Here is a 23,120-nt window from a genome sequence, read left to right as displayed (position 1 = left end):
GTCTGTACTCTGTACACCGTACCTTGTTGCTTCTTGGACAAGCAGAGGTACACGAGATTATAGGATTTATCTGCCGAAATTCGGTACGGGCTCCCTGGCTGATCGACAGGCGACTCTGAAGTGCCGATTCACCACGAGGACTTGGTTCGTTGTATCCGTATCCTCTCTGGGTATCAGCCAAGTGTCGACAGTTTTGTCTCGCTAGTAAAGTGCTTGGCCATGCTTAATGAACCCGAAACCTACGACTGCGACCCCAACCCGTTCAGAGTGTCCGCTTGGGACATCTGCTGGACTTTGGTCACATTGGTGGTATATGCGCCCCTGTCGGTACTCTCATCGCTATGCAATCCGAGCACAGTGCTTCGGTGGAGTGCCGTGAAGGAGCAAATCGGTCATAACCTTCTCTTATGGTGCGTATTGGCAAAGCAGAACTCACGAGGCTCTATAGCATACTAATCTATTCATCTAGTCTCGGCCTTCATGTTCCGGTGTCGGTGATCCAGCGCGTAAGCGAAAAGACTGGAGACATTATCAGACAGTCCGTACGATACGCCAATACGCCGTTCCAAGTCCTAGAGAGGGTACGAAAACCTCGCTTTGCCGGATACTGGATCTACCGTGATCTATCAACCGAATCTTCGCCCCAGGATGCAGACCTCGTACTCTTCCATTTGCACGGTGGAGGCTATGTTATGGGTCACCCGCTTGAAAACGCAACTGAACTACTTCTCGTCGCAGAGGCGCTGTCACGGCGCAATCATTCGGTGGCCATATTTTCACTCGATTACACTCTCGCACCCAATGCGCCGCTGCCAACACAACTCGACCAAGCAATGGCCGCATATGCTTGGCTCGTAAGCGAAATACACATCAATCCGTCCAAACTATACCTCATCGGCGAATCAGCTGGTGGACATCTAATCATCTCTCTCCTCACAGCCCTATACCAGCAGTCTCTTGGGCCTGAGAAGTCTTCTGCCCTCCCGAAGCCTGATGCAGCATTCTTGATCAGTCCCTGGGTAAACTTGGACCCTTGCGGGCCCGACGCACACGCAAATCATCAAGAACTCGATCCGCGCAGTGCCGCATTCAAGCACGTTCTTGGGCGCTTCGCCATCCTTGCCCTGCACGGGGCATCACCAGACTATATAAAGCTACACGGGAACTTCGCACGCATAGTCCGAGAGCGCGGTTCGTGGAAAGACATCTTACCGGCGAAAACGTGGGTCTCAGCGGGTACCGCAGAGCCCTTATTCCGTTTCGATATAGAAGAGTTCGTGGAGGCTTCGCGGCGCGACGGGGCCGAGGTGCGGTACGAGCTCGCAGAAGGGAGAGTGCACGTATGGCAGACTGTTGAGGCTCGCGAGCAGGAGAAGCAGTTCCTGTCTCTGACATTGGGTGATGACAATGAGCAGTTGATGGCTGGATATCGGCATATCGCAGAATTGATATGTGGTTGTTTGGAGAGCCAAGGGTAGTAAAGTCAGATCTTTGTTTGAACCGCAGATTTAGCATCTACCGGGCAAGGCAAGAGCAAGGTGCTCATTGTTCCTTCCCATTGCAACCAGATCACCATCCCACCTTCCCGCACCAGAGTTCAAACTGTTTTCCCAACAGGGAAAGTGCGATGGCCTCGGGCTGCTCCTTCCTGAAAATTGATGAATCTGTCGCCCTGATAGGGTAGGAGCAAGGAATCCCCGACGCCGTTAGCTCCTTCTTGTTTGAAATTAAAGTATGGTTTGCTCAATATTGGTCAGTCCCAAGTCTCAACAAAAACCGAGAACGAATGGGGGAGGCGAAAGCCCCATTAGCAATTCAATGCCAATCAATTAGTGTTTTCACGGCGCATCCTGCCGGGGGTTAATCTAAAACCAGCATGCCAAGGAGCACCTGCGGAGTATCGGCGCAAAGTACATGCGTCCTGGCTGCACGAAGGTCCGAATATCCAGGGCTCCAGCCTCCAGGGATCCGGGAGGCCCGTGGAAGCTCAGAAGACTATCGGAATCATCCAGAGATTCCAGACACGGACCATTCTGAAATACGACCGGTCTAGTTCGATCCACTTCAGCCCCTAAACGGCGGTGGACACTACGTAATAATAGCACGGAGACTTTTCCTCCAGAGGCAGATCCTATTCTTCGCATCTTCTAGAAGGCTTCTGCTTCGGGTTTCTGCCTCCTCTTGTCGTACCGTAGTGGGCCTTCAGGAGTCACGCCTTGGATGATTATTATGGAGTACAGTATGGAGTACGGAGTAGACTGAGACAGTTAGACTATGTCATTGATGATCATCATTCGTATGGCGAAGGATCGACGGTGACCGTGAGTCTGTGATTTACTTGTCAGTCTGTACAACGGAAGACGTTTGCTCATGTTTCTCCTCGTGGCGGGTCTGCAACATGTATAATAGAGTGAGATATTGGAGTAAAGCTGAACTGCACTGGACGGGTGATGGAAGTGATGTTACTATGTTTGGAAGTTCGTTGGCTAGTTGTTTCAACGCTACCCGGCATGGATGGTGGGTATGGCAAGCCCAAGAAGGTACATTGTTTTATGGGCCTTGTTGGCTGATTGTGACTTGTGGTACGTACGCGCCGTGTTCACGGGAAACCCTCTCCTTGGACGAGTAACTGAGCTGTCGTGAGAGAAGGCGTATCATTCGCGTATGATATGGTTTCAAGGAGGATTTGCTGCATACCACGTACTGACCAGGAGGTGAAGGTATGCGGTTGGTACAAAGGTGTAGGTACGAGGTAGCAAGGAGTAGCCTGGCAGCAGTTTGTACGGTGTAGACTTGAACGAACGAATCGTCTTGTGGAGCTGTGGTAGGGTTACGAAGAACAGGCCGAAGCGGCGGTAAGTGATCAGCGTTGCTGTGGCTGGGAATGCCTTGCAATTGCAAGTATAAACACTACAAGGAGTGTGAGTAAACAAGACCGAACAAACCGAAAGAAGGATGTGCACAGGTTGTGGAGCACCTCTATACCAAGATGGGGATCTAGAAGGCTTCCAGAAATTGCATGGCAGAAACTCGTCCAAACCCGCGGGAAAGTCCCGGTGTGCCTGGCGCCTTCTTTGCCTTGATTTCATGCTCTCAAGTTGTCAATACTCAGCAGGCTCCTGCCCTTTCAACACGATCGAGACCCCCTGAGTTTCCTTTTCCGATTCCAGTGCTATTTCAGAGATGGAGTGGGCCCTGAAATTATTATTAATGATCCTTGTCAGTTCACTAATGAGCTGGAGCGGCTGAGCAAAAACAAACTAAACCTGAAAATGCCCAATGCGTGGGGCAGATCCTTTGAACCACCGATTCACTCCATCAACTCATCACGGACTTCTGCAGACAAAAAATAACCATCCTGTTCCTGGATGGCGGCATCGGTTTGGGCGAGGACGGAAAAGAGAATGGCTAAAAAAAAAAAAAAAAAAAAAAAAAGGAGGGGGTAGGAGGAAGTTGAGAATTGCCGCAGTTGCAGCTAGAAATAATCCCAGGTTAGACAGTATCCCACGGACGTATTTGTGCTTGGTGTTGTCACACCAGCGTGACCATTTTCGTTCAACAGATGGGCTCCGACCCGGCCGTTAAGGCGGCATTGGGCGAGAGCACTGGTGACTGGAGCAGCCTCGAGGCGAATCGTGGATGGAGTCCCCTTTTCTTTCTAGAAGCTCTTTCGAAGGAAGTGGACTGCTCTAGCGTGCTGTTCGAGTCCGCTTTGTGACCCTAGCGTGGATGGCATTTTCCCACGTTGGGAAAGCAGGCTGGACGGGCCCCCTTGCCCAATCCCCTTTCTTCGAAGCGAAATGCCGTCGCAGATTCGCGAGTCACAACCTTCACATCTTCTCCGTCCCCTCCACTAGGAGGAATAGTGTAGCGGACTAACGCCCGCGTGAGGCAGGGGTGAGGCCCCTGTCTGATCAAGTAACCTCCGTGAGCCCGGAATGCGCACTTGCGCAGACTAGAGAATCCACTCTGGTTCGTACCCCCTGAAGGTCTGACGTAGGTTGGTCGCAACGATGATGGCCTTCCCCATGCGGTCCAACGTGCCACGCGGTGCCCAGTTCGAAACTTTCTAGAAGGAAATTAGCTTTGCGCCGTTGTTCTGTGCGAATCTCGCCCCGAAAGGGGAACTGCTCCTTTATCGCCAGAAAGTCTCTGTTTATGATTGGCAGACACGTCGCGCTCAGAATATGCCTCACGAGGATACGTTCCCGACAATATACCGACTGGGTGTGGGCGAACGAGTTCGTTTTGAGGTTCAAGAGCCCGCACGTAGAGGGGAGGGTGAATTGCTTTTTTTCTTGAAGAGTAATCAAGATGCATCGAAATCGACGTCTGCACCCGACAGCCTAAACTAATGGGATAATGGAGCAATGGCAATCGATGGAGTTGCTCGGCTGGCTGGGGCTCCAGGTCTGATTGGATTCAAAACGATCGTCTCGTCGCACGATGCGCACGTTAACGCAGTGCATGCCACTATTACCTGGCAAAGAAATTAAGAATTAGATTAGAAGAGGCTTGCCTTAGGTTGCGCTGCCTCACAGGGTCATGCGTTCATCGTCTGGATCGAAGCGTCGATTGCATCAGATCCAAGCGGGAGCGCTCCTGAATATCAGAATGAGGTTATTCAGGGTCTGCGATGCTCCATCCGGAGGGCCATCGGTGATGCGCAGCAGGTGTGGTTGACTCGCACATCAGTTTCAACGATCAAGAACGAGTGGCCCATTCGATCGTCGTGTATCCACCGTAAAGATGAGGCCGCTGGGGTGAAGATGGATGGGAAGAGCCTGAAACCTGCGTCAATTTCCCGCTATCTTACTATTAATATTTCGGGCTGTACCTCGATTCCCTCTTCCTTTGTATTCTCTGATAATAATAATAATAAACACCACCGCTTCCCAGCAGATCTGATCGGATCTCCCTGCCAGTCTCCAGGCCGCCAAGTCACGAGTCTTCTTCCCGTTCTGCCGTTTTTGTCTCTTATTTACTTGCTCCGCGACCTTCTCTCTTCTTCTTCCCCTGCTGCCAGGCCCCTCCGCGGTGCCAGTCTCATCCACCAGATCTACGTCCTCTGTAAGTTTGTCTCTCTCTTTGCTTGCCCCGACGATGCGTGCTCCCGACGCCGGCGATGACGCAGCCCCGAGTGGGTGCCCTCCCCAGCTCCTCCGTCTCCTCCGTCATGCCTCCTCCCTGTCCGCCGGCTGCCCGCAGAATGTCCCTTTTCTTGGCCAGTAATGGGCTGGCCTAGTTTGATTCTTGCCAGTCGGGATCAGAACGCGACATTTTCCTCCTCTTCTACACCGCATCCTCTTCAAAGTCATACCACCGACCGCGATTACTGGGCGCGCTCGCAAAGAGGACGCGCGGGAGAACTTTTGCTTGAGCATTGTGCTAACGGCTTTGTCACATCCTCTACAGCTGAATCATACCGGACCACGTTCTGCGCTCCGAATCATTCGAAGTATCGCTTATAACCACTAGAACCCCATCATCCGCTCGTCTCCAGGATCCCGTGTTGGTGGCAACCCAGTCGTCGATCGTGTTGGCCCAACTGTCATAATAGATCGCCTTGGTCCGAAACGTCGCAACTGTTCGCCCACCATCGCGCCGTGCTCGTTTTCAAACCATTTCCATCGCCGCGTATTCCGGTCGCTGCCTACAGCTATAGCCGAGAAAAAGAGTAACCGAGTTTGAGATAGTGGCTGAGCTTTGTCGGGCTGTGAACGGCTGAGATTGACGTGTCCGCTCTAATCTCACCCGCTGCTTCGCACTCAATCGCGACTCGAGAAACTCGAGAAACTTGAGATTGGAATTGGAGCCTTGAACCTGGGATCGACTTCTGCACCCTTGCGAGCCGCTGTTGCTGCTCTGCTTTCTTGAAGCTCGACGGGCGTCCCATTGTATTGTCACCTTTTACTGAGCTACGGCTGTCCGAGTTACACGTAAGTAAACTCCATATCATTTGCTTTTGTATACAATTTTTCCTCGTTGCGCAGCTGCGCTTGCGTCATGGCTTTGTTTTGTTGTCGTCTTTGGTCTTTTCCCTCCATCCAAGCATGTCAGAAACCCGACACAAGCCGAAACTGTGTTGACGATGTTTCTTAGCAAGTTTAGGCACTAAAAGCTTTGGGGAAAACGTTGCTTCGCACTCCGACTTCCTGCAAAGTCTATTTGTCGCGTTTCCAACTCAAAAAAGAACTCCGGCGTGGGTTCTACCGCTGCGCGTCACACAGGCTACCCTGGAATACCACTCCGATTTGTCCTGACTACCGTTCCTCAGCAGACAGCTGAGCCGGGCCATGGAGATCACAAACATTTTAAACAGGAAAGCTTCTGTGGCCATGGTTGCGCCAGACGCTCAGTTTGACCAGCAACAGTTCATGCAAGCCCAAAATCTTGGTCATTCGTCTTCCCCAAGGATGAAGTCAGAACCCGGTGTGTCCGAGGCGGTTGATCAGCCGGTCCTCTCATATCCTCCCCACGCTCCGCTGAATCAGATGCCGAATATCAACCAAGACATGCGATATGCGACTCAACCATCCAACCCTCAACTACCCATGTTGCAAAGCCCTTATGCCCCTGCGGGATATTCTGCGACCCAAATCCCGAACAGTGTGCCCCAAGGACGACCGGATCCCCCTCCCAAAACCTTTCACTGCGGTACTTGCGGCAAAGGGTTTGCGCGTCGGAGTGACTTGGCAAGGCATGGTAAGCGAGCTCCCATACATGCGGTCACCTGGAAAATTTCAATTTTTGACATGTTTTTAGAACGAATTCACTCGGGCGTTCGTCCTCACGCCTGCGATTGGCCCGGCTGCGGCAAACAATTCATTCAGCGCTCTGCTCTGACTGTACATTCCCGGGTACACACAGGTGAGAAACCGCATATGTGTGAAAGATGCGGCAAGGTATGTCAATCTGCTAATCCAAAAATGGATCCTGGTGCTAATTATTGATTCGTTTCTGCAGCCTTTTAGCGATTCGTCCTCTTTAGCTAGACATCGCAGGATCCACTCCGGGAAGCGACCCTACAAGTGTCCTTATGCGAACTGCCAAAAGACTTTCACACGCCGTACAACACTGACGCGCCACCAAAACCACCACACCGGCACCATCGAAGAAGCTGCTGCGGAGACCGAGGCCAACCTCCGACAAAATAAGGAACGAGGCAGGATGCCTGGTGACGGGATGTTCTCTGAAGGCTCCGTTCATTCAACACCTTCCCCCGGCCATCACCCGATCTCCCCGGGTGGTGATCTTCCGCCTCTGAACATTCCCCGTTCTGCGGGTGATTACTACCTAGGGAATGGTTCCATCCCACCCCACGTCCGAGGGGACTTTCAACAGGCGAGTCCTCGTGCATCTCCCACGGCGACGTCTCCATCCCTATCAAGCTTCAGCAGTGCTCCACTGCCTCGACCATCTATGACGTCTCACCCGTCGGGTTATGGGCCTCCTCAACCGCTTGAGCCGCCTGCCAACAAAGATCATCGGCCAAACAGTGTTAGTGGGAGTCCCCATATGACTAGTATTGGATGGGGTTCTCCTTCTCATTCCAACATACCGTCGCCTGTTTCGGCGCCCGATTTCGGATATCCTGAGCCTACTGGGCCGTCGTACCCAGGCTCCGTACCCCCCCATATGTATTTCCCGAATTCCACAATTCGGCGGCCCGCAAGTACAGAGCCAGAGAACTATGAGCTGAGACCGAAGCTTGGCGACAACGCGTGGCCAACATCGGTCTAGGTTTACTTTTCCATGCGGGAAAGAAGCCTCTATCCAATCCATTCAAAGCTATGGATTACAGCAATAAATTTCCTTTTGTTTTGTTGTTACCAATTGTCGCGTGCATTTTCTACTCTGTTTTGAAATTATCATTGTTCGCGTGTTTTGCATCTACTTATACATTGCCGTGTCATTTCATTCAGCATACCATCATGTTAGCATCTCCCAGTGTCGGGTATAAAACGCTGGAAAAGGAGTCTGGGACTGGCTAAGCTGGGTTGGTTGGTTGGTTATTATCGCCATAATGGGGCGTTGTGATTCTCTTGTTATCATCAGCCTGATTTGTGGCCCTAATGTGCGATTATGACCAAGGAAACGAAGCATCTATAGAGTGGGAAATGGGTTTATTGTTTGGTTTTGTTTCTTTTTTTTTGTCTCTGATCAAGGCTCGGCTGGGTTTTGGGCTCGCGTGGGAATGGAACTGGGACACTGGGGTTAGGAAGGTTTATATTTTGCTTACATGGTTTGCACAAGTTTTTTTTTTTTTTTTTTTTTTTCCCTCTTTTTTTTCCTCTTTTTTTTTCCCCCTTGTCTGCTTTTTGATTCTGATATCGTTAATGTTCATGTTTTCCATTTGTCTGTAAATGAATACTTCTATGTACGATAGACTAATATCTGATATACCATATAATGTGATACCATAGCATAAACAGAAGCAAAAGGTTAATCCCGTAGTGTAGTTAGACCGACTGTCTTGTATATGTGTGGATTGTTTCTTATTATTCAGCTATATACACTTTGTATAGCTGCGGACTGGAATTCATATTTGGAATCAGAGAACACCCAAAAACTCCACCCTTCCCATGAAACATACATTCACGAAAAACGCACTTGTTCTAGGTTTGAACGCCAGCACCTTGAAACCAATAAAGTAGACGACTGGTTGTGGAAATAGAATGCGAAAGTGGACGAAATCTTCTCTCTCCACCACGGATGATAACCCTAGGTTAATCCTGAGAAATTGGCACCCGAGTTCATAACATCCGGACAAGCGCAGTTGCAAACTTGGGAAGAGGAGGAACCACGTAGAGCTCTGGCGACCAAGCCAACGCCGAATCCGGTAACGGATGTCTCCTTCCCTGCAGAGAGGAGGGCAAATCGGAGAAAGACCTCGGAGATGGTGACGACAATGGAAATGAGAATTAGGACAATGATAATCCATGTTTGATCTGTTTGTGGATACGGTGATAATTTCGTTAGTTATTTTTCCTCTAGTTTGAATTTTAAGTTCTTGTGTTGGGGAGAACGCACGGGATGTTTTGTTATCAGCGATGGAGTCAGAGAGGATCTCAGCCAGGTCTAGGAAGACGCGGCATCGTTCATTGAGGACTTGGATTCGCGGTTTGATTTCAAGGTATTCTCGAACAGCGATATAAAGTGGATAAAGGGTTGGTTCGCTTTCCCAGAAGAAGTTGGGAACGTCGAGGACATTTGAAGCTGTAGTAGGTTGGTTAGTGATGCTTTTCCAACCCAGTGAATTTAAAGGGTAGGGATAGAATGAACATACAAAGATTGACCTCTACTCGGCTCTTGAATAGTTTTCCTAAAATGCGGAATACTTCTTCTCGCTTCATGCCTAGTGTCCCATTAATGGCAAGACGACGGGGAACATCCTTGGCCTCGGCCATCTGGCGGGCCATTACTTCTTCGAAGAAACAGAGCTTCGTGCTTTGGGCTATGCCATGACTTATGGCTAGCTTGATCATGTGGTCGCCGCTTCGTAAGGTGATCATATCGTTATAAACGCGCGGGCGAGATATCTCGGTCGAGTACTCAAAATGAAACTCCTCGGTCTCAAAGTCCTCTTCTAGGAGTGGCAAGGTTGCTAGGGTTATGGGCGAGCCAGTCGCAGACGACGTTGCAAATGCCAGATCGGCAAGAATATCCTTTTCTTGCTTCGCAGACAAGTTCCAGAATACGACTACCCCATAGCTGAATACGAACATCTCCGCAACATTGTATGGAAGGCTCGTGGGTTCGACGCTATTGGGGGATAAATGGTCGTCACCCGTGGTGTCGTGATGGACATCTGAGACTCCATGGTGGTTATCTTGCGCATGCTCCTCGTGATCATCCGCATGGGACCGACTGTCGAAAACGGTATGCTCGCTGGACTCCATATACTCGTCATGGTAATCTCGCAACTCATTGCGCTCTATTTCCTCATCCAACAATGACTTGCCACCAGGCTTCTTTACGACTGGACTGCTCCGCACTCTGTATCCGTCATTTCCCGGAAGCAAAGGCAGATGGTAGGCCGTATACAGACAATCATCGTATAGTTTCGTTCTGCCACCGTGTCTATCCCTGACGAACGAAGAGATAGAACTCATCTTATAAGCCTGCGCAGTGCAGTAAGCCGTAACACGGGCCAGTTTCTCTGCGCGACGGGCCTTGGGCAATCTCTCTGCATAGCTCTTCGACCTCTTCGGTCCAGTCACCCGTTGGCGCAGCCTCTCCTCCTCCGCCAAGAGCGGAGCCAGGTCATTATCGACGCCAAAATCGCCATGCAGTCTCTTCTTCTGCACTATCAGCGTGTGCCTCACAGAGTCGGGATCGAGATTCTTCTCCCTCGCAACCCGCTGCACCAATTCTTCGTCGACCGTCTCATCGTCAATTTCGTGTTCTCCCTCTTCCTCTTCCTCCTCAGGATGTGGCTCTACTCCTTCCTCGGGGAGCAGTACGAGTTTCTCGCTAACTTTAGTCGTGCGAGGGGGGAGCTGTGGTTGCGCTGCTAATCGTCTAATTGCGGCTGCCGTGCTCGATGCATTGGCACTGCTACTGGTACTCCGACCCCCATGTCCCGCGCTTGACCCAATTAACCCACCTGCTGCTGATGCGAGTCGGGATCGCGGTCGCTGTCGTGTTGAATCGGGCGGATTCCGTTGCTGCATTGATGGTACGTCGGAGGCGTATTGGAGGACATTATCGACGGTGATGAAGCGGGTAGTCGGAGAGCGGCGACGACGGGGTTGGGCGGACGGTTGTTGATCTCGGGAGTCAGTCACCTGGAATTATATGGATAAGTAAAGTTTCCTTGAAAGGTTGAAGTCTTCAAATATAGGTATTACCAGGACATGAGGGCTCCTCTGGTTTGGGCCACGACCTCTTGAGGATGACATGGTCGCGGAATGACAGCTTAGTTATGAATATCAAAATGAGACCAAGTCTCGATAGAATAGAACAGGATCCCAAATTCGGAAATTGAGTACGTCCCACGCTCGTGTTCGGAAGCTCAACGTCTTCTATAATGATGACCCATGGAGCGTCTTGGCTCTATCCAATGGTGACATAGCAGCAACTCATTCAGCGAAGAATCAGGAAAGTATGGCTTCATTGTCTCTCCCCACCGCTTTCCCAAAGAAAAAAGGTGTCCCACGGTGCAGGGCGGTAAATGACGGCAAAAGTCAATGACGTGGGCGGCCTCTTTCTGCCTTTAATACAGCGGGAATGCATGATACAGAGCCGGTACGCCTATTCCAGCCCAGAGAGCGAGTTCCACGCAATTTACCGGTACTGAAACAGGTGCCAGCCACGTGTGGGTGGGGCAGATTCTTGAATCAGGCTTAGCGGGACGGCCCCAATGACCTTCGCTGAACTGGAACTCTGCAGTGCATTAAGTCTGGTCGATCTGGGGTAATTTTACTCGGTTCGAGGCGATCGGAAGCTCGGTATAGGCCGCGGCAGATGTCCAAGTATATCAATTGCTGCGTTTTGCACAGTCGCGTCCTACTTTTTATGTCTATCATGATTTAAGGGGGAAAAATTCGGGGCGTCTTGAATCGTCGTTGAGCGGTCACTTCAAATCTCGCTTGGGAAGTTACTCATCTCCAGAAATGGATGACCCCAAAATTCAGAATTTAGCCACGGAGGGGTAAGCCGAAATCGATTGGGTCCCGAGATTAAGGAATAGGCTACGCTGTGAACGATGGAATAATAGGGACTTAAAGGCAGCTTCAGCAGATGTCTATTTTTGAAAGTTCTATTTGATTTCAGGCCCAGGCCCACTCGTTTCTATGTATCAAAATCCATGCCCGGACATGTCCTCTTAGATATATTGACGACAGGTTTTTAGCAGTCTCATGCAATAATGCAAAGTTCAAAGTATAGCTGGTGTTCCGGTAAAACGCCTCAAAAAAAGAATTTCCGAGATAATGCCTCACGCTGAGAATGCGATGCAGAAAATAAAAAAAATAAAATAAAAAAAAACGACGGGCCAAGTAAAAAGCAATGGTGGTAGAGTGTATGTAAGTAGCCGTGAACTGTGCTGTAATAACCAATTCTGATATGTATAAAAAGAAGCAATGATGCATAAGAATCTTGCTAAGCCGGAACTATCAGAGCCCGCTTCGGAGCCGTCGATCTTCATCCCAGATTTCTTCCTTCATTAACTGAAGTCTGCTATGCTGCTTCTGTAGCTTCTCCAGTTCTGCGCGTGGAGGGTTTGAATGGGCTGCCATGGCATCATGTAACGAGCGATACTTGGCATAAAACCGCTTGAACTTCTGGGACTTCTCCCGTAACTGCTGCATAAGCAATTCACGGCTAAGAGGTGGTGACGCACTGCCCGTGCTGCCACTCGATGTGCTCACTCCCCGACGTCGCTTGTGATCAATATCGCCATGCAGACAGCCAGCATTGTGAATCGATGGCCGCTCTATCTCTGCTTTGCGTTTCAATGAATTTGTGGTCTCAACTGCTTTTACCGCTCCATTCGGCTTGGCGGGTTGCTTCGCGGCGGATCGCTCTGTATTGACACGCGGTCTTGATAATTGAGTTATCAAGGGAGATGAGGATGACGAGCTAGTTGAATTGTTTTGGCTGGACGATCGGCTGCGATTTGGGGGATCGGTGGAGGCGGGTGACCGGGCGGGAGCTGGTGCTTTTTGCGAAGGCTTTTGCGGAGACTTCTGGTTAGGAGGTAAGGACGCTGGTGGGCGCTTGGTTGTAGGATTCTTGCTGCTGGACGAAGAGTCGGCTTTGGATGGTCGCGCATCGGCCTCGTCAGTTTTCGGTGTGGGCACATGTGATAACTCAATTGGAGTTTTAGATTCAGCGGGCTTGGGGGTCGGTTTGGGCTTAGGTAACGTCTGCTGTGTTTGCGACTTCTCAGATGAAGATGAGCCATCTGGCAGATCAGTATCATCTTCGTCTGAGTCGTGTACATATTCCGCGGACTTGAATTTGCCCTCCAATTTCGATGGCGTCTTTTTGTCCGATTTTTTGGTCACACGGCCGGTCAGGGTGCTATTAGCGGCAGTCTTGCTCTTCGCAGTCGGTCGTTTGGCGGCAGGGTCCTTATCATTCCGCTTCTTCTGTGTGTTCATACCGGACTTCGGAGCAGCATTAGAAGAATTAAAACCACTTCCAGAAGATTTGTCAGTGTCCTGACTAGTTGTATCCCCTTCCTTGCCGGCTTCGTCCGATATCTGTATCCGGGGTGTAGCAGCCTTCTTGATTGGGCCTGTTCGCAAGTCCAGCCGCGATAAACACTTGCCTTTACCGCGTTCTTCCTTAGGGAGTAAACTTTGCCACAACTTATCGGAGCGTGACAGTCTCATGCGATCGAATGCTGAGATAGCATTCTCGATTGCTTCCTGCCTGTCTTCCTGAGATGGATACGGGAATTTCCACACGTCCAGTTCTCGGTATACTTTATCTCGAAGGTCGAACTTCTCTGGGTTGATTCGGTTCTCGATTCCGTATTTTTGGGCCAAAGTGACACAGTCTTCAATCGAGGCGCGGGTTTGTCGGGATATGAATTTGGTAGAAACGGCTCGGATGGCTAAGAGGTGAATGAAAGGGACCTTGAGGGCTTCGAGGCGGAGGCGGTCTTTGTTCTGAGAGGGCGGTGCTGAGGTTGGAGTGAGAGGTGCCATAGATATCGGTGATCGGGCAACGCCTAAAGCAGGGCTTGAAGATATTGAGCGATTCGGGTTGGATTTGTTCTTTAGCAATCGATCTTTCTCCAGCTCCACCTTGCTTGAGGGCATGCGGGCAAGGAGTGCAGCCTGCCTCCCAGTGCTGGAACGGCTGTCACCTGCTCGCAGGGCCCTTACTTCCGAGATATCGGTGATTATGTGTGTTTTCTTGGATTCTTTCCCTCTTTCAAAGGCGCTCAAGCTCTGCTCAAGATTTGCCAAAGCCTGGTCGGTGGCCGCAGTTGCCTCCTGGGCCTTCTGGACCTCCAAACTGTGACTTAAAACACCTGTGAAGTATAATTCGTCGTCGATGGAGTTGTTCGAGTAGATCTCAGATCGATGGGACTCGGAGGAGGAGTGGAAGTGCTGTGATTTGTTGGTCCCGTAGTATAGGGCCTGGTGCTTTCCGAGGCGGAGCCGAGCTGGCTGGTCGGCACGGAGGCTCTCAATCAGCTCGTCGAGAGTATTTTGGGCGAGATTCAGGCGCATTATTTGAGTGGATTTGGTTGCAGTATCGTCCCCGGTGTTGTCTCTGCATAGAGACAACCCCGTCTCCGGGACTTCTAGGAAGGGCATCATGTCGGAGAGCAAAGAAGCTCCCGTCATGAAGCGAGGACGAGTTATTGTAGACGATGGGGAGGACTGGCCGAATTACGGGAATTGGGAGGAGGCGAGTCTAGTTTCGAGGACCGAGACAAGGACGGGTAGCAGCGTGAGGACTGCAGTTCATCGGCCGAGCGTACGGGAGGTAAAGTTGAGACAATAATACGCCATGAAGCAAGCAACTGAGGGCTTGCAAGGTTAAGGAAAGTTTGCGTATGGAACTGCAAACGAGGGTTGGGAAGAGGCAAGACCCATGGCATAAGGGTTCTGAGGCCAGGGTCGAGGAGGGGAAGAGGGTGAGAGAGGAAAGGAAAGAGAGTCGGAAGGGAGAGGGCGAGATGAGATGAGATGATGCCGAAGAAAGCAGGCTTGGGACGAAGCGTAAGGCGGAGCGTGAGGGCGACCACTGGACCCGACAAGGCGAGTGGGGAACGGCCGTATTCTGGTTTCTGGTCCGTATTGTCGTTCCGGGGCCCTTTTCCACGCCCACGCATGCACTCGAAAGGGCTATAATAATCGTAATAAATAAATAATAATAAAATAAAAGACAGTAATTATCTGGGCTTGCTCTGAGCATCAATGCTCCGGCGAGGATTACCGATAAATACCTAGTAATAACAAAGAAAGTAACTACCCTCCTGGTTCCTTAATTAATTATTAATTAATCCTCCTCTGTTCTTTACCATTTTCGCAAAGCTGCAGGCCCCGAAGACTGCCCGCATCTTGCATCCATCTGCCCTCCCCCCCTTGGCTGAGCTCAAACGCCTTTGAAGCGGAAATGTTTGCCCATTGGATACCAGGTTTGCTGGGATTGACTGTCTGCAATCTGCACCATCCATGATCGCCGTAATCAACAGGATTCTTCGGGAAAGCAATCAGAAGGGCGAGACGAACAATAATAGGAAGGAGGGATGATAGTACAGCCACTAGTATGAGGAGCGGCGCGTTTAATGGAGTCAGGTCGTGCCTTCTGGAGTCATGATGGTTGCACTAATTGAGGAGGGCAGCCTTTGAAGACTTGACCCAGAGCCCAGAATAATATTACGCAGTTCCGCATGTCAGTCATGATTGACCCGCAGCACAATGCGGCCTTTCGTGACTCTTGAAACTGATGGCACAACGAAATCGCCGCCATTAATTCTGAAATAACAATGAGGTGATCAAACAGATACCTAAATATTTCTTTCTGATCTCCTGAATCCCTTGGATCTTGATCTCTTGGGCCAGAATGGCTTTCAATGCATCGAGATCGGAGCGTGATCTGTCAGTCACCTGGTTCCTTGGCCAGGCCCCATCCAGCCCCTGTAACGATTGTAACGATTATAACAAATGTAACAGCTGGAACAACCCCCAAACTGTACCACCCAGAGGCCCCACGCTACCCGGGAGCCGTGAACCACCAGGTTCATTGATCCATGTCTCAGGGCTGTCATTGACTCATTGTTCTAATTATTCTATCAGGAGATTGGTAGTAGGGTGTGCCCATCTGGATGTAACAAACAGAACCATTGCATCCTACATTTAACTCCCGATACTGGCAAAGTGGGCCTGGGAAAGAGTGAGGGGAAACGGGTCCAGGAATTGGAGAGTCCTGCCTGAAGAACTGGAACCATCCTTCTTGTACGACCATGACGGGTTCCGACTCCGAAGTGACGTCCCGACGGGTCTGCCAGCGAGGGATTTGAAATGCCGTTTAGACGCTTCTTTGAATCATGGTCTTTGCTGATACAAATTTTACCAGCAGGCATGCACGCGACCTGGTTTCCAGGCCGTATTTCTGTATCGTCGAGGCCAGCCAGTACTGGTATGTTGTGGCTCTGCTGAAGTGGATGTGCGTGGTATTTCATAAAAGGCCGTGGCCGTTTAGCACTGAGAGTCGCAAACGGTCACAGCCTCTGCTGCCGATCTCGACAACCGACGCACTCTAGGCCAATTGAACACGGACGGTTGAGAAGCTATGACATGCTCAGCCACGGACAGGACGGCAGGTGCAGTGGCTATGGCTTTTATACTAAGTATAGAGCACGATGGAGCTGAGCTTGACTCTGTTGGGACCCCGAGACTCGAGGGAATCAACGACAGAGCTGTCTACAGGTTTGTGCCTGAGGTTGTGATGGTCAAAGGTCCCATCTGGACGTCGCGCGACTGCTCTTTCCTATCTGGGTGGAGTTCATCCTGAGCTCTCCCACATCGAGGCCGTGGAAGAAAGAAACTCGGATTCCGCAGGTGTCAAGCATTATATTTGCACCAACTACGTCCTCGACGGACAACCCCAAACGGAAAGAGACCGAGCGGTTGAGAAATGAAAAGGAACCCAGAGCGCGATGTTCGGCCGACCTTGGGGAAGCTCATGCTATCCGCGGCGTCGCGACACCTTTGAAATCAACCGTTCCCACCACGAATGCGCGCCGTACTCAAGACTCCATTTTCCAAAGGCCCCCACACTTTCAACCGGACCAAGCGCACGGATGAAATCGATAGATGGCAGACATTCACAATTATGGAATCCGAGATTGGTGTTTCATACCGAAATACCAACAATCGTCGCGGATCGTCTCCTGATGGTAGATCACCCGCATAGCCAACTGCTCGTCCGCAGATTTACCTTGTCTGTCTGAGAGATGTATCGAGCCGATACTCATCGACTTCTCGTGCAGCCACAACGTGATATCAAATCAATTCCCGGAGTGAAATGGCAAAGCGCTCAGCATGCCAGTGTATCACCGTGGAAATAATAACCCGGAATTGCTATGTCAGGCTAATTAAGTACAAGAAAGGGCATCGATCTAACAATTTAGCAGCATAAGCAAACCCACCCTGGCACCCTGTCTTTTGCCACCAACAGCACTCCGAGGCTCCGACAAGTCCTACAGTAGTTACTTATTTAATCGACGGGTAGCCATCCGTGCCGTTTCAACAGAGGAAAAATTGATTTCTCAGGGTGATGATGATCTTCAGGGCCGTGGTACGGGAGAGTCCAAGCCCACAAGATCTCCAGTAGACTCCTCAAACCTCGCCGTCACTCGAAACAGCCCTATCCCCGGCGAAATATGGTGATCGCTCCACCGGGAAATCGAAGATGATCGATTGGACAGGAGCGCTTCCTCACTTTTGGCCTCCGAGTGGCAGCGACTCGTTACTGAGGTCCAAGAAGAAGAATGAATCAGTTATGTTACCAGTATTACAGAGTACGGCTCACGCGCTAAAGTCGGACGACACGGGTGTGCCCGGCCCTCCCAACGAAAGCTGGAGGACCAGTGGAGGCCGGTGGAGGGCCCCAAAATATCACGAGAGAAGCGTCTGAGTTCGGTCCAAAAAGNAAAAAAAAAAAAAAAAAAAATGAGGAGAAATGGCCCCGGGAAATCAAAAAGGGAAACAAAGTTCGCACAGGGAATAATTGGCTCCCAGTTGACCGGGTGAGGAGATCGGGGTTGGGCCAGCCTGCGACCCATTCCAGTCAGTAATGAAGGGATAACAGCGATTCCAAGATTTGCCCAAGAGACAACTTCATTCGAAGATCTCGACCCAGTTTCCTTTACGCTGTTGATACACATCACATACTAATAACGATACTCCTCTGATACAAGCCTGGGCTCCATTGGTAATGCTGTTCCCTTTTTGAGTCCCCGCGTCAAACGAGGCAGGGCAAAGGGCCGTTCTGACAGGGACCGGGGAAGCCGTGAGAAGAAAGAGTACAATGGAGCAACCTGAGGAATGCGCGTAATGCGCCTCAAGCGTCGGGCTTGTGCAGAAAGCAAGGTCGTGATCGGTGACTTGCCAAATCCATGCGGCCTGGCACCTTGGTGGTATGTCAACTGAGGGACCCAGGTGGCGCACTCGTTTCGACCTGAAGAGGATAGAAGTGGAAATGCTCGCAACACTCTCTTACTGAGACACCCAATCGAGCTGGTTTGTGCCGACGTATTTCGTCTTTGCGCCCGGGCTGGCTGGCTGTGTTTGTCTGGGGTCAAGAGACTGATTCACGTGCCACGAAGCAGCGCTTCTCTCGAGTCCCGAGGGTTGTCTCTAGCTGTACTCCTCTCCTCCAGCGATGTCATTTTGAACTCGTGCTTTTTTTTTTTTTAAGTCCCGCAGAGCATCCTCGGGTCCTCAATCATCTCTCTGCCATTTCCAACATGAACAATGACTCGGTAGATACAATGACGCCAACCGACCAACATGTCCTGCCCATGTCTTACCTAGAACATCACAAGGTCCTACTCTGACTCCCTGTACAACTGCGCTGCCTTTGCCCAACCCGGGTAAATTACTGGCTACTCTTGGCCGTGAATCTATTTCTTCTGGACAAACTGGCTGCCTCTTCTTAACCTGACTCTTCAGGTTTCTCGCTTCCTCTTCAGCCTTAAGCCCTTATGGCCCCAATCAGCACCCGGCGCCGATGCAGGGAGTGAGGTCAGCCCAGCGATGGACAGCTGAAAGCCTCCCCAGCAGATCCAGCACATCGTTGACGGCCTTACCAAAACCAGCGGACCGGAGTATTCGCTATGGTTGGTAATGTAACGCGAGGAAAGAGCAGACAATGTGCCAACGCATCTCGTATTACTTGTTGGGCTGTGGACGAATGGAGGTTTTATTGAGTACCTGTTATTTGGCGGGTTTCACATCCATACCAAGACTGCTGGAGGCATCGTAAAGACTAGAAATAACAAGGCGCATGATATTATTATTATTACTTACAGTAGTCGATCAACGTTACAGAAGCCAGAGCGTAGAATGATTCCCTGCAATCCAGCCAGTGTATTTTCCTAGTCCGGTTTATGCTGTGAAACTGCTCTCAAATGGACAATTCGGCGCCGTGCTCTGAAACGTGCCAGTAGATCGCCCGTGTGCTTTGTTGCCCCTGGCTCACTCTGCAAGTCAAATAACGAACACCCTGAATTTCGGGATAACTGGACAAGATCCAATGCGGTCTCGTACACTCTCCATTCAACAATCCACGAGAAACCACGATCTGCACCCACAGCTCATCTCGTTTCCCTCGCCCACGCGCCGCAGCCCGCAGTCGCAGCCCGCAAGCTCAACGTCCAAGGCCAGGGCCAATTCCTGCGCCTCACGTTGATCGCCCTGTCCGACCGACCTTTTTCCGTCCGGTGCAGTGACCACTTTAAGCCCGGTGGTTGACGTTCACCGCGACAGCTGAATAGCCACCTGATGATCTCGAGGCTTGTATGTTCTCCTTACCGAAGGACTTCCCTACCATACGAATAGGTACTATTTACCTAGTACCTAGGTATACTTAGCCACCGAGAGTCGGTCAGCCACGACCACGTACCCAACCACGTAAAAGGATCCATACTCTACCATCACCGCTCCCTCGCCCACCCCGAAGGGCTGAAAGAATGCGATGGGTCCAAGAGGTATATTATTTTTAGGCACACAGAGCTGGGCTCCTGTTTTATTTTATTTTTTACTTTTATTTTGTCCTGTCGGTAGACTAACCTGAGTACGTACTGTACACCGGCGGGTTGTAGTAGTTGCCTAAAATGGATGACCCAGTTGCTCAGTACTACTTAGTTAGTACTAGCTAGCTGGAGGTATGGGTCCCATCTATGGATTCATGGATGTCAGCCTGTACGGTGTAAATGTAAGGCAATCTCGCACGCACTGTGAGTGCCGTGCTAAGTTGCAAGATTCTTCTTTTTTTATTTTTCTTTTTCTTTTTCTCTGCTGGATGCGACACAATCGCTAATGGAGGATTATCATGTTTTCGTACCGGCGGATTAGAAATTGAACTAACTGATAGGGAGACTATCAGCGTTCGGTGTAAACCTGCAAGGTAGGTAATGGGTCCATATAGCCACAGGTACCCAGCGAGGAGTGAGAACTTAGGAGCTGTCCCCCTTCCCGTGGCGGGTCATGGCGGAGCTGAAGCTCGAAGGCAGGCAGGCAGGCAGGCACCTCCTTACTTACCCAGCTAGCCATTGTTGCGGTTTCCGATAATGTCCACTCATTGAGGGTACCCAGGCTCTCGGGACAGCCATAGCCATCGTTATTGCTTTTGGTTGTAACCAACTTAGCCTCGAGGCACGACTAATACTGGATATCAAATACCGGATATCAATAGCAGGCGACAGATTGCCAAAGGATTTATTATGGTATTCAGTTGAAATAGAATTGTCATCCAAAGTAAATTTTTTTCTTAAAAAAAGTCTCCATAATATGCTAATAGAACAAAAGCGGATATCAGTACAAAAAAAGCTCCCCTGCTTCCTCCTCAAGGCATATTTAATTTTTTTTAACCAATTTAGCCCTCCTTATCTCCCCTTTGCCTCAATTTAACCGGTCACCTTAAAGATGGACTCGGCCAGGCGCTTGACGTTGCCAGTGGTGATACCGGCCACTGAGATACGGCCGTCCTTGGTGGCGTAGACGGAGTGCTGCTCTGATATTAGTAACTAGTATAGCTACCTATGGGGTTGGGGCTTTATGCATACCTCCTTGGCAAGGGCGTCCATCTGCTCGGGCTTGAGGCCGGTGTAGGCGAACATGCCGATCTAGGGTAAAAATTAGTATTCATAGGCTGCTTCAAGTCAGATCAGGAATTCCGTACCTGGCTGGTAATGTGCGACCAGTCGTGCTTGCTACCAAGCTCCTCGAGGTTCTTCTTGAGGAGAGCACGCATCTCGATGATACGGTCAGCCATGCCCTTGACCTCACCGAGCCATTGCTGGTTAAGAGCGGGGTCGTTCATGATGGTCGAGGCAACACGGGCGCCGTGCACGGGAGGGTTGGAGTAGAGGGGACGGATAAGGATCTTGATCTGGGAGTCCACGCGCTTCTTCTCTTCGGCAGACTCGCAAACAAGAGAGAAAGCACCGACACGCTCACCGTAGAGACCCTACCGGGTTGCATTAGCAGGCGATTACAGAAAATAAAAACGTTCGCTTCCTACCATGTTCTTAGCGAAACTCTGGCACAGAGCAATGTTGTGGCCCTGCTCAACAAAGTATCGGGGAGCAAAGGCATCGCGGTCAGCGTTACCACTGGCGAAACCTTGGTAGGCCATGTCGAAGAAGGCAAAGTGGCCCTTCTCCTTCACGACGTCGGAAATCTTGCGCCATTGGTCCTGAGTAGGGTCGACACCAGTGGGGTTGTGGGCACAAGCATGGAGCAGGACGATGCTGTTGCTGGGGGCGGCCTTAAGGTCGGCAACCAAGCCCTCGAAATCAAGACCAATGGTGTCCTTGTTGTAGTAACGGTACTTCTCAACTTCCAGGCCCGAGTCCTTGAAGACGGCGTTGTGGTTGGCCCAGCTGGGGGTGGGGAGATAGATCTTCTTCGCGCCGGGGTAGAAGCGCTCGAGGAAAGCACCACCAATTCTCAGAGCACCAGTACCGGAGATGGACTGGGTGATAACGAGACGGTCATCCTTCAGGACGGAAGAGTCGGCGCCGTAGGCCAGCTGAGCGGCAGCCTTGGTGAAAGAAGGGATACCAGTGATTCCAGCATATTCCTTATCGAAACGCGACGCAACAACCTTGTCCTCGGCGGCACGAACGGAGGGCAGGACAAAAGGCTTGCCCTGGTCGTCACCTATTGTAGGCAAAAAGTATGGTTAGCGGTGTAGGTATATCAAACGCAATCATCAATTCAATGGAAGTCGATGAAAAATGCTCGACCAGAGACTGGACAGATCCGTCCGGGGGGTTCTTACGGTAAGCACCAACACCAAGGTTGATCTTCTCGTTGAAAGAATCAGCCTTGAAGGCTTCGGTGATACCAAGAATGGCATCCTAAAAAAAATACCGCAAATCACGCTGTCAGGAATTGCATCGTTTCAATTGTGCTAATTGAAGTTCAAGCTTACAGGAGGGCCCTGGGGAACGTTGGACCAAGTAGAAGCATATCTGGCGCCAGCGATCACAGTGCGCACGCTAGCATCGCGGGTGGCAGCCTTGCGGCCAGCGATTCGGAGGGTGGAAAGCATGTTGGCTATCAATTGAAATGGAGAATGGGACGAAAAGACACAGCTGTCAAAAAGGAAAAGGAGCAAAAGAAACAGGGGAGTGAGAAGAGGACGATCGGTCAGCAAGGGAGTGATAAATAACTAGCTCCAGTCTCGGAGATGTTGCGTGAGTGTTTTGTGTGAGTGTTTTCTTTGACTCATGTGAACATGCTGCTTGGGCAATGGGGCCGATCGCGGGTAAAACGCCGACTGCGCGCATCCGATCTATGCTCCACGGGACTCCAATCCCGACCGATTCTGGGCTGTTTGGGCTGTTTACGCCCTTGAATTTGCCTGTATGTTGGGTTCCGACATCGTGCGCTGCATACGATCCCCCGGTATCCTGCCATCTCCGCATCTCCACGCGAGCATCTCCAAACTGAGTGGGAGAGCAGCACGGCCCGGGAAGAGCAGGAAAAGACTCGAGTGACGAGTCGGTCGCGCCAGAGTTCAGGCCGCTCTCGGTGAACTTTTTTTGACACCTTCCCCTCACAGGATTTTGGGGTAAAAAGAGCACGAACTGATTGACAATGCAACTGCCCCAGAACATCCTCTTCGGCTTCTTCCCGACTCTCCAGGCAGCTGGGCTGACTTCTGAATCCCTGTCCCGTCTCTACTCTGTACGAAATATCACTCGATTCGGAAATATTCTGTCTGGTGTCTACAAAATTGAAGGCCTGCGCTAGTTGGAGTCCGTGGCTTTATTTCAAACTCGGGCCCGTTGCCTGGGAAGATCCAAACCCGAGAGAGCTTTTGCTGTTGATCGGTTAAATTTCCCCCACACGCCAAGTCTCACCACGAAAATCAGGAGAAGCCTAGGCAGCTCGACTCACTGAGCTCCCGAGTCG

The 23,120-nt window shown here is 50.8% G+C and overlaps 7 protein-coding genes across 7 annotated transcripts; 2 read left to right on the top strand and 5 right to left on the bottom strand.

The window, feature by feature from the left end:
- Positions 1–219: 219 nt before the first annotated feature.
- ASPVEDRAFT_25399 (alpha/beta hydrolase) lies at positions 220–1,478 on the top strand (the record flags this gene model as incomplete). The annotated part of the gene is made up of 2 exons (XM_040809777.1): positions 220–410; positions 470–1,478. 2 exons carry the CDS (start codon positions 220–222, stop codon positions 1,476–1,478), a joined length of 1,200 nt encoding a protein of 399 aa, XP_040664294.1.
- An 886-nt stretch (positions 1,479–2,364) lies between these two features.
- Positions 2,365–3,184, bottom strand: ASPVEDRAFT_469662 (uncharacterized protein). The gene has a single exon (XM_040813670.1). The coding sequence runs from the start codon at positions 3,087–3,089 to the stop codon at positions 2,676–2,678; it is 414 nt and encodes a 137-aa protein (XP_040664293.1). The 5' UTR covers positions 3,090–3,184; the 3' UTR covers positions 2,365–2,675.
- A 3,112-nt stretch (positions 3,185–6,296) lies between these two features.
- ASPVEDRAFT_125257 (putative C2H2 finger domain protein) lies at positions 6,297–7,743 on the top strand (the record flags this gene model as incomplete). The annotated part of the gene is made up of 3 exons (XM_040806254.1): positions 6,297–6,705; positions 6,766–6,905; positions 6,967–7,743. The coding sequence occupies 3 exons, from the start codon at positions 6,297–6,299 to the stop codon at positions 7,741–7,743; spliced, it is 1,326 nt and encodes a 441-aa protein (XP_040664292.1).
- A 707-nt stretch (positions 7,744–8,450) lies between these two features.
- On the bottom strand, positions 8,451–11,162 carry ASPVEDRAFT_186045 (RMD1 family protein). Its single transcript, XM_040808969.1, has 4 exons — positions 10,854–11,162; positions 9,290–10,790; positions 9,034–9,219; positions 8,451–8,951 (listed from the first exon to the last, which is right to left on the bottom strand). Exons 1-4 carry the CDS (start codon positions 10,902–10,904, stop codon positions 8,725–8,727), a joined length of 1,965 nt encoding a protein of 654 aa, XP_040664291.1. The 5' UTR covers positions 10,905–11,162; the 3' UTR covers positions 8,451–8,724.
- A 957-nt stretch (positions 11,163–12,119) lies between these two features.
- Positions 12,120–14,282, bottom strand: ASPVEDRAFT_50215 (uncharacterized protein; the record flags this gene model as incomplete). The annotated part of the gene is made up of 1 exon (XM_040814276.1): positions 12,120–14,282. One exon carries the CDS (start codon positions 14,280–14,282, stop codon positions 12,120–12,122), a length of 2,163 nt encoding a protein of 720 aa, XP_040664290.1.
- A 6,320-nt stretch (positions 14,283–20,602) lies between these two features.
- On the bottom strand, positions 20,603–22,254 carry ASPVEDRAFT_80171 (putative aspartate aminotransferase; the record flags this gene model as incomplete). The annotated part of the gene is made up of 6 exons (XM_040816826.1): positions 20,603–20,704; positions 20,762–20,821; positions 20,878–21,165; positions 21,220–21,860; positions 21,982–22,060; positions 22,135–22,254. The coding sequence occupies 6 exons, from the start codon at positions 22,252–22,254 to the stop codon at positions 20,603–20,605; spliced, it is 1,290 nt and encodes a 429-aa protein (XP_040664289.1).
- On the bottom strand, positions 22,126–23,106 carry ASPVEDRAFT_465428 (uncharacterized protein). The gene has a single exon (XM_040813575.1). The coding sequence runs from the start codon at positions 22,820–22,822 to the stop codon at positions 22,301–22,303; it is 522 nt and encodes a 173-aa protein (XP_040664288.1). The 5' UTR covers positions 22,823–23,106; the 3' UTR covers positions 22,126–22,300.
- Between the last annotated feature and the right edge of the window lie 14 nt (positions 23,107–23,120).

Source organism: Aspergillus versicolor (assembly GCF_001890125.1).
Source record: "Aspergillus versicolor CBS 583.65 unplaced genomic scaffold ASPVEscaffold_2, whole genome shotgun sequence".
Classification (NCBI taxonomy): Eukaryota; Fungi; Ascomycota; class Eurotiomycetes; order Eurotiales; family Aspergillaceae; genus Aspergillus; species Aspergillus versicolor.
The sequence above is the reverse complement of the archived record's forward strand: the minus strand, read 5'-3'. Positions and strand labels throughout refer to the sequence as shown.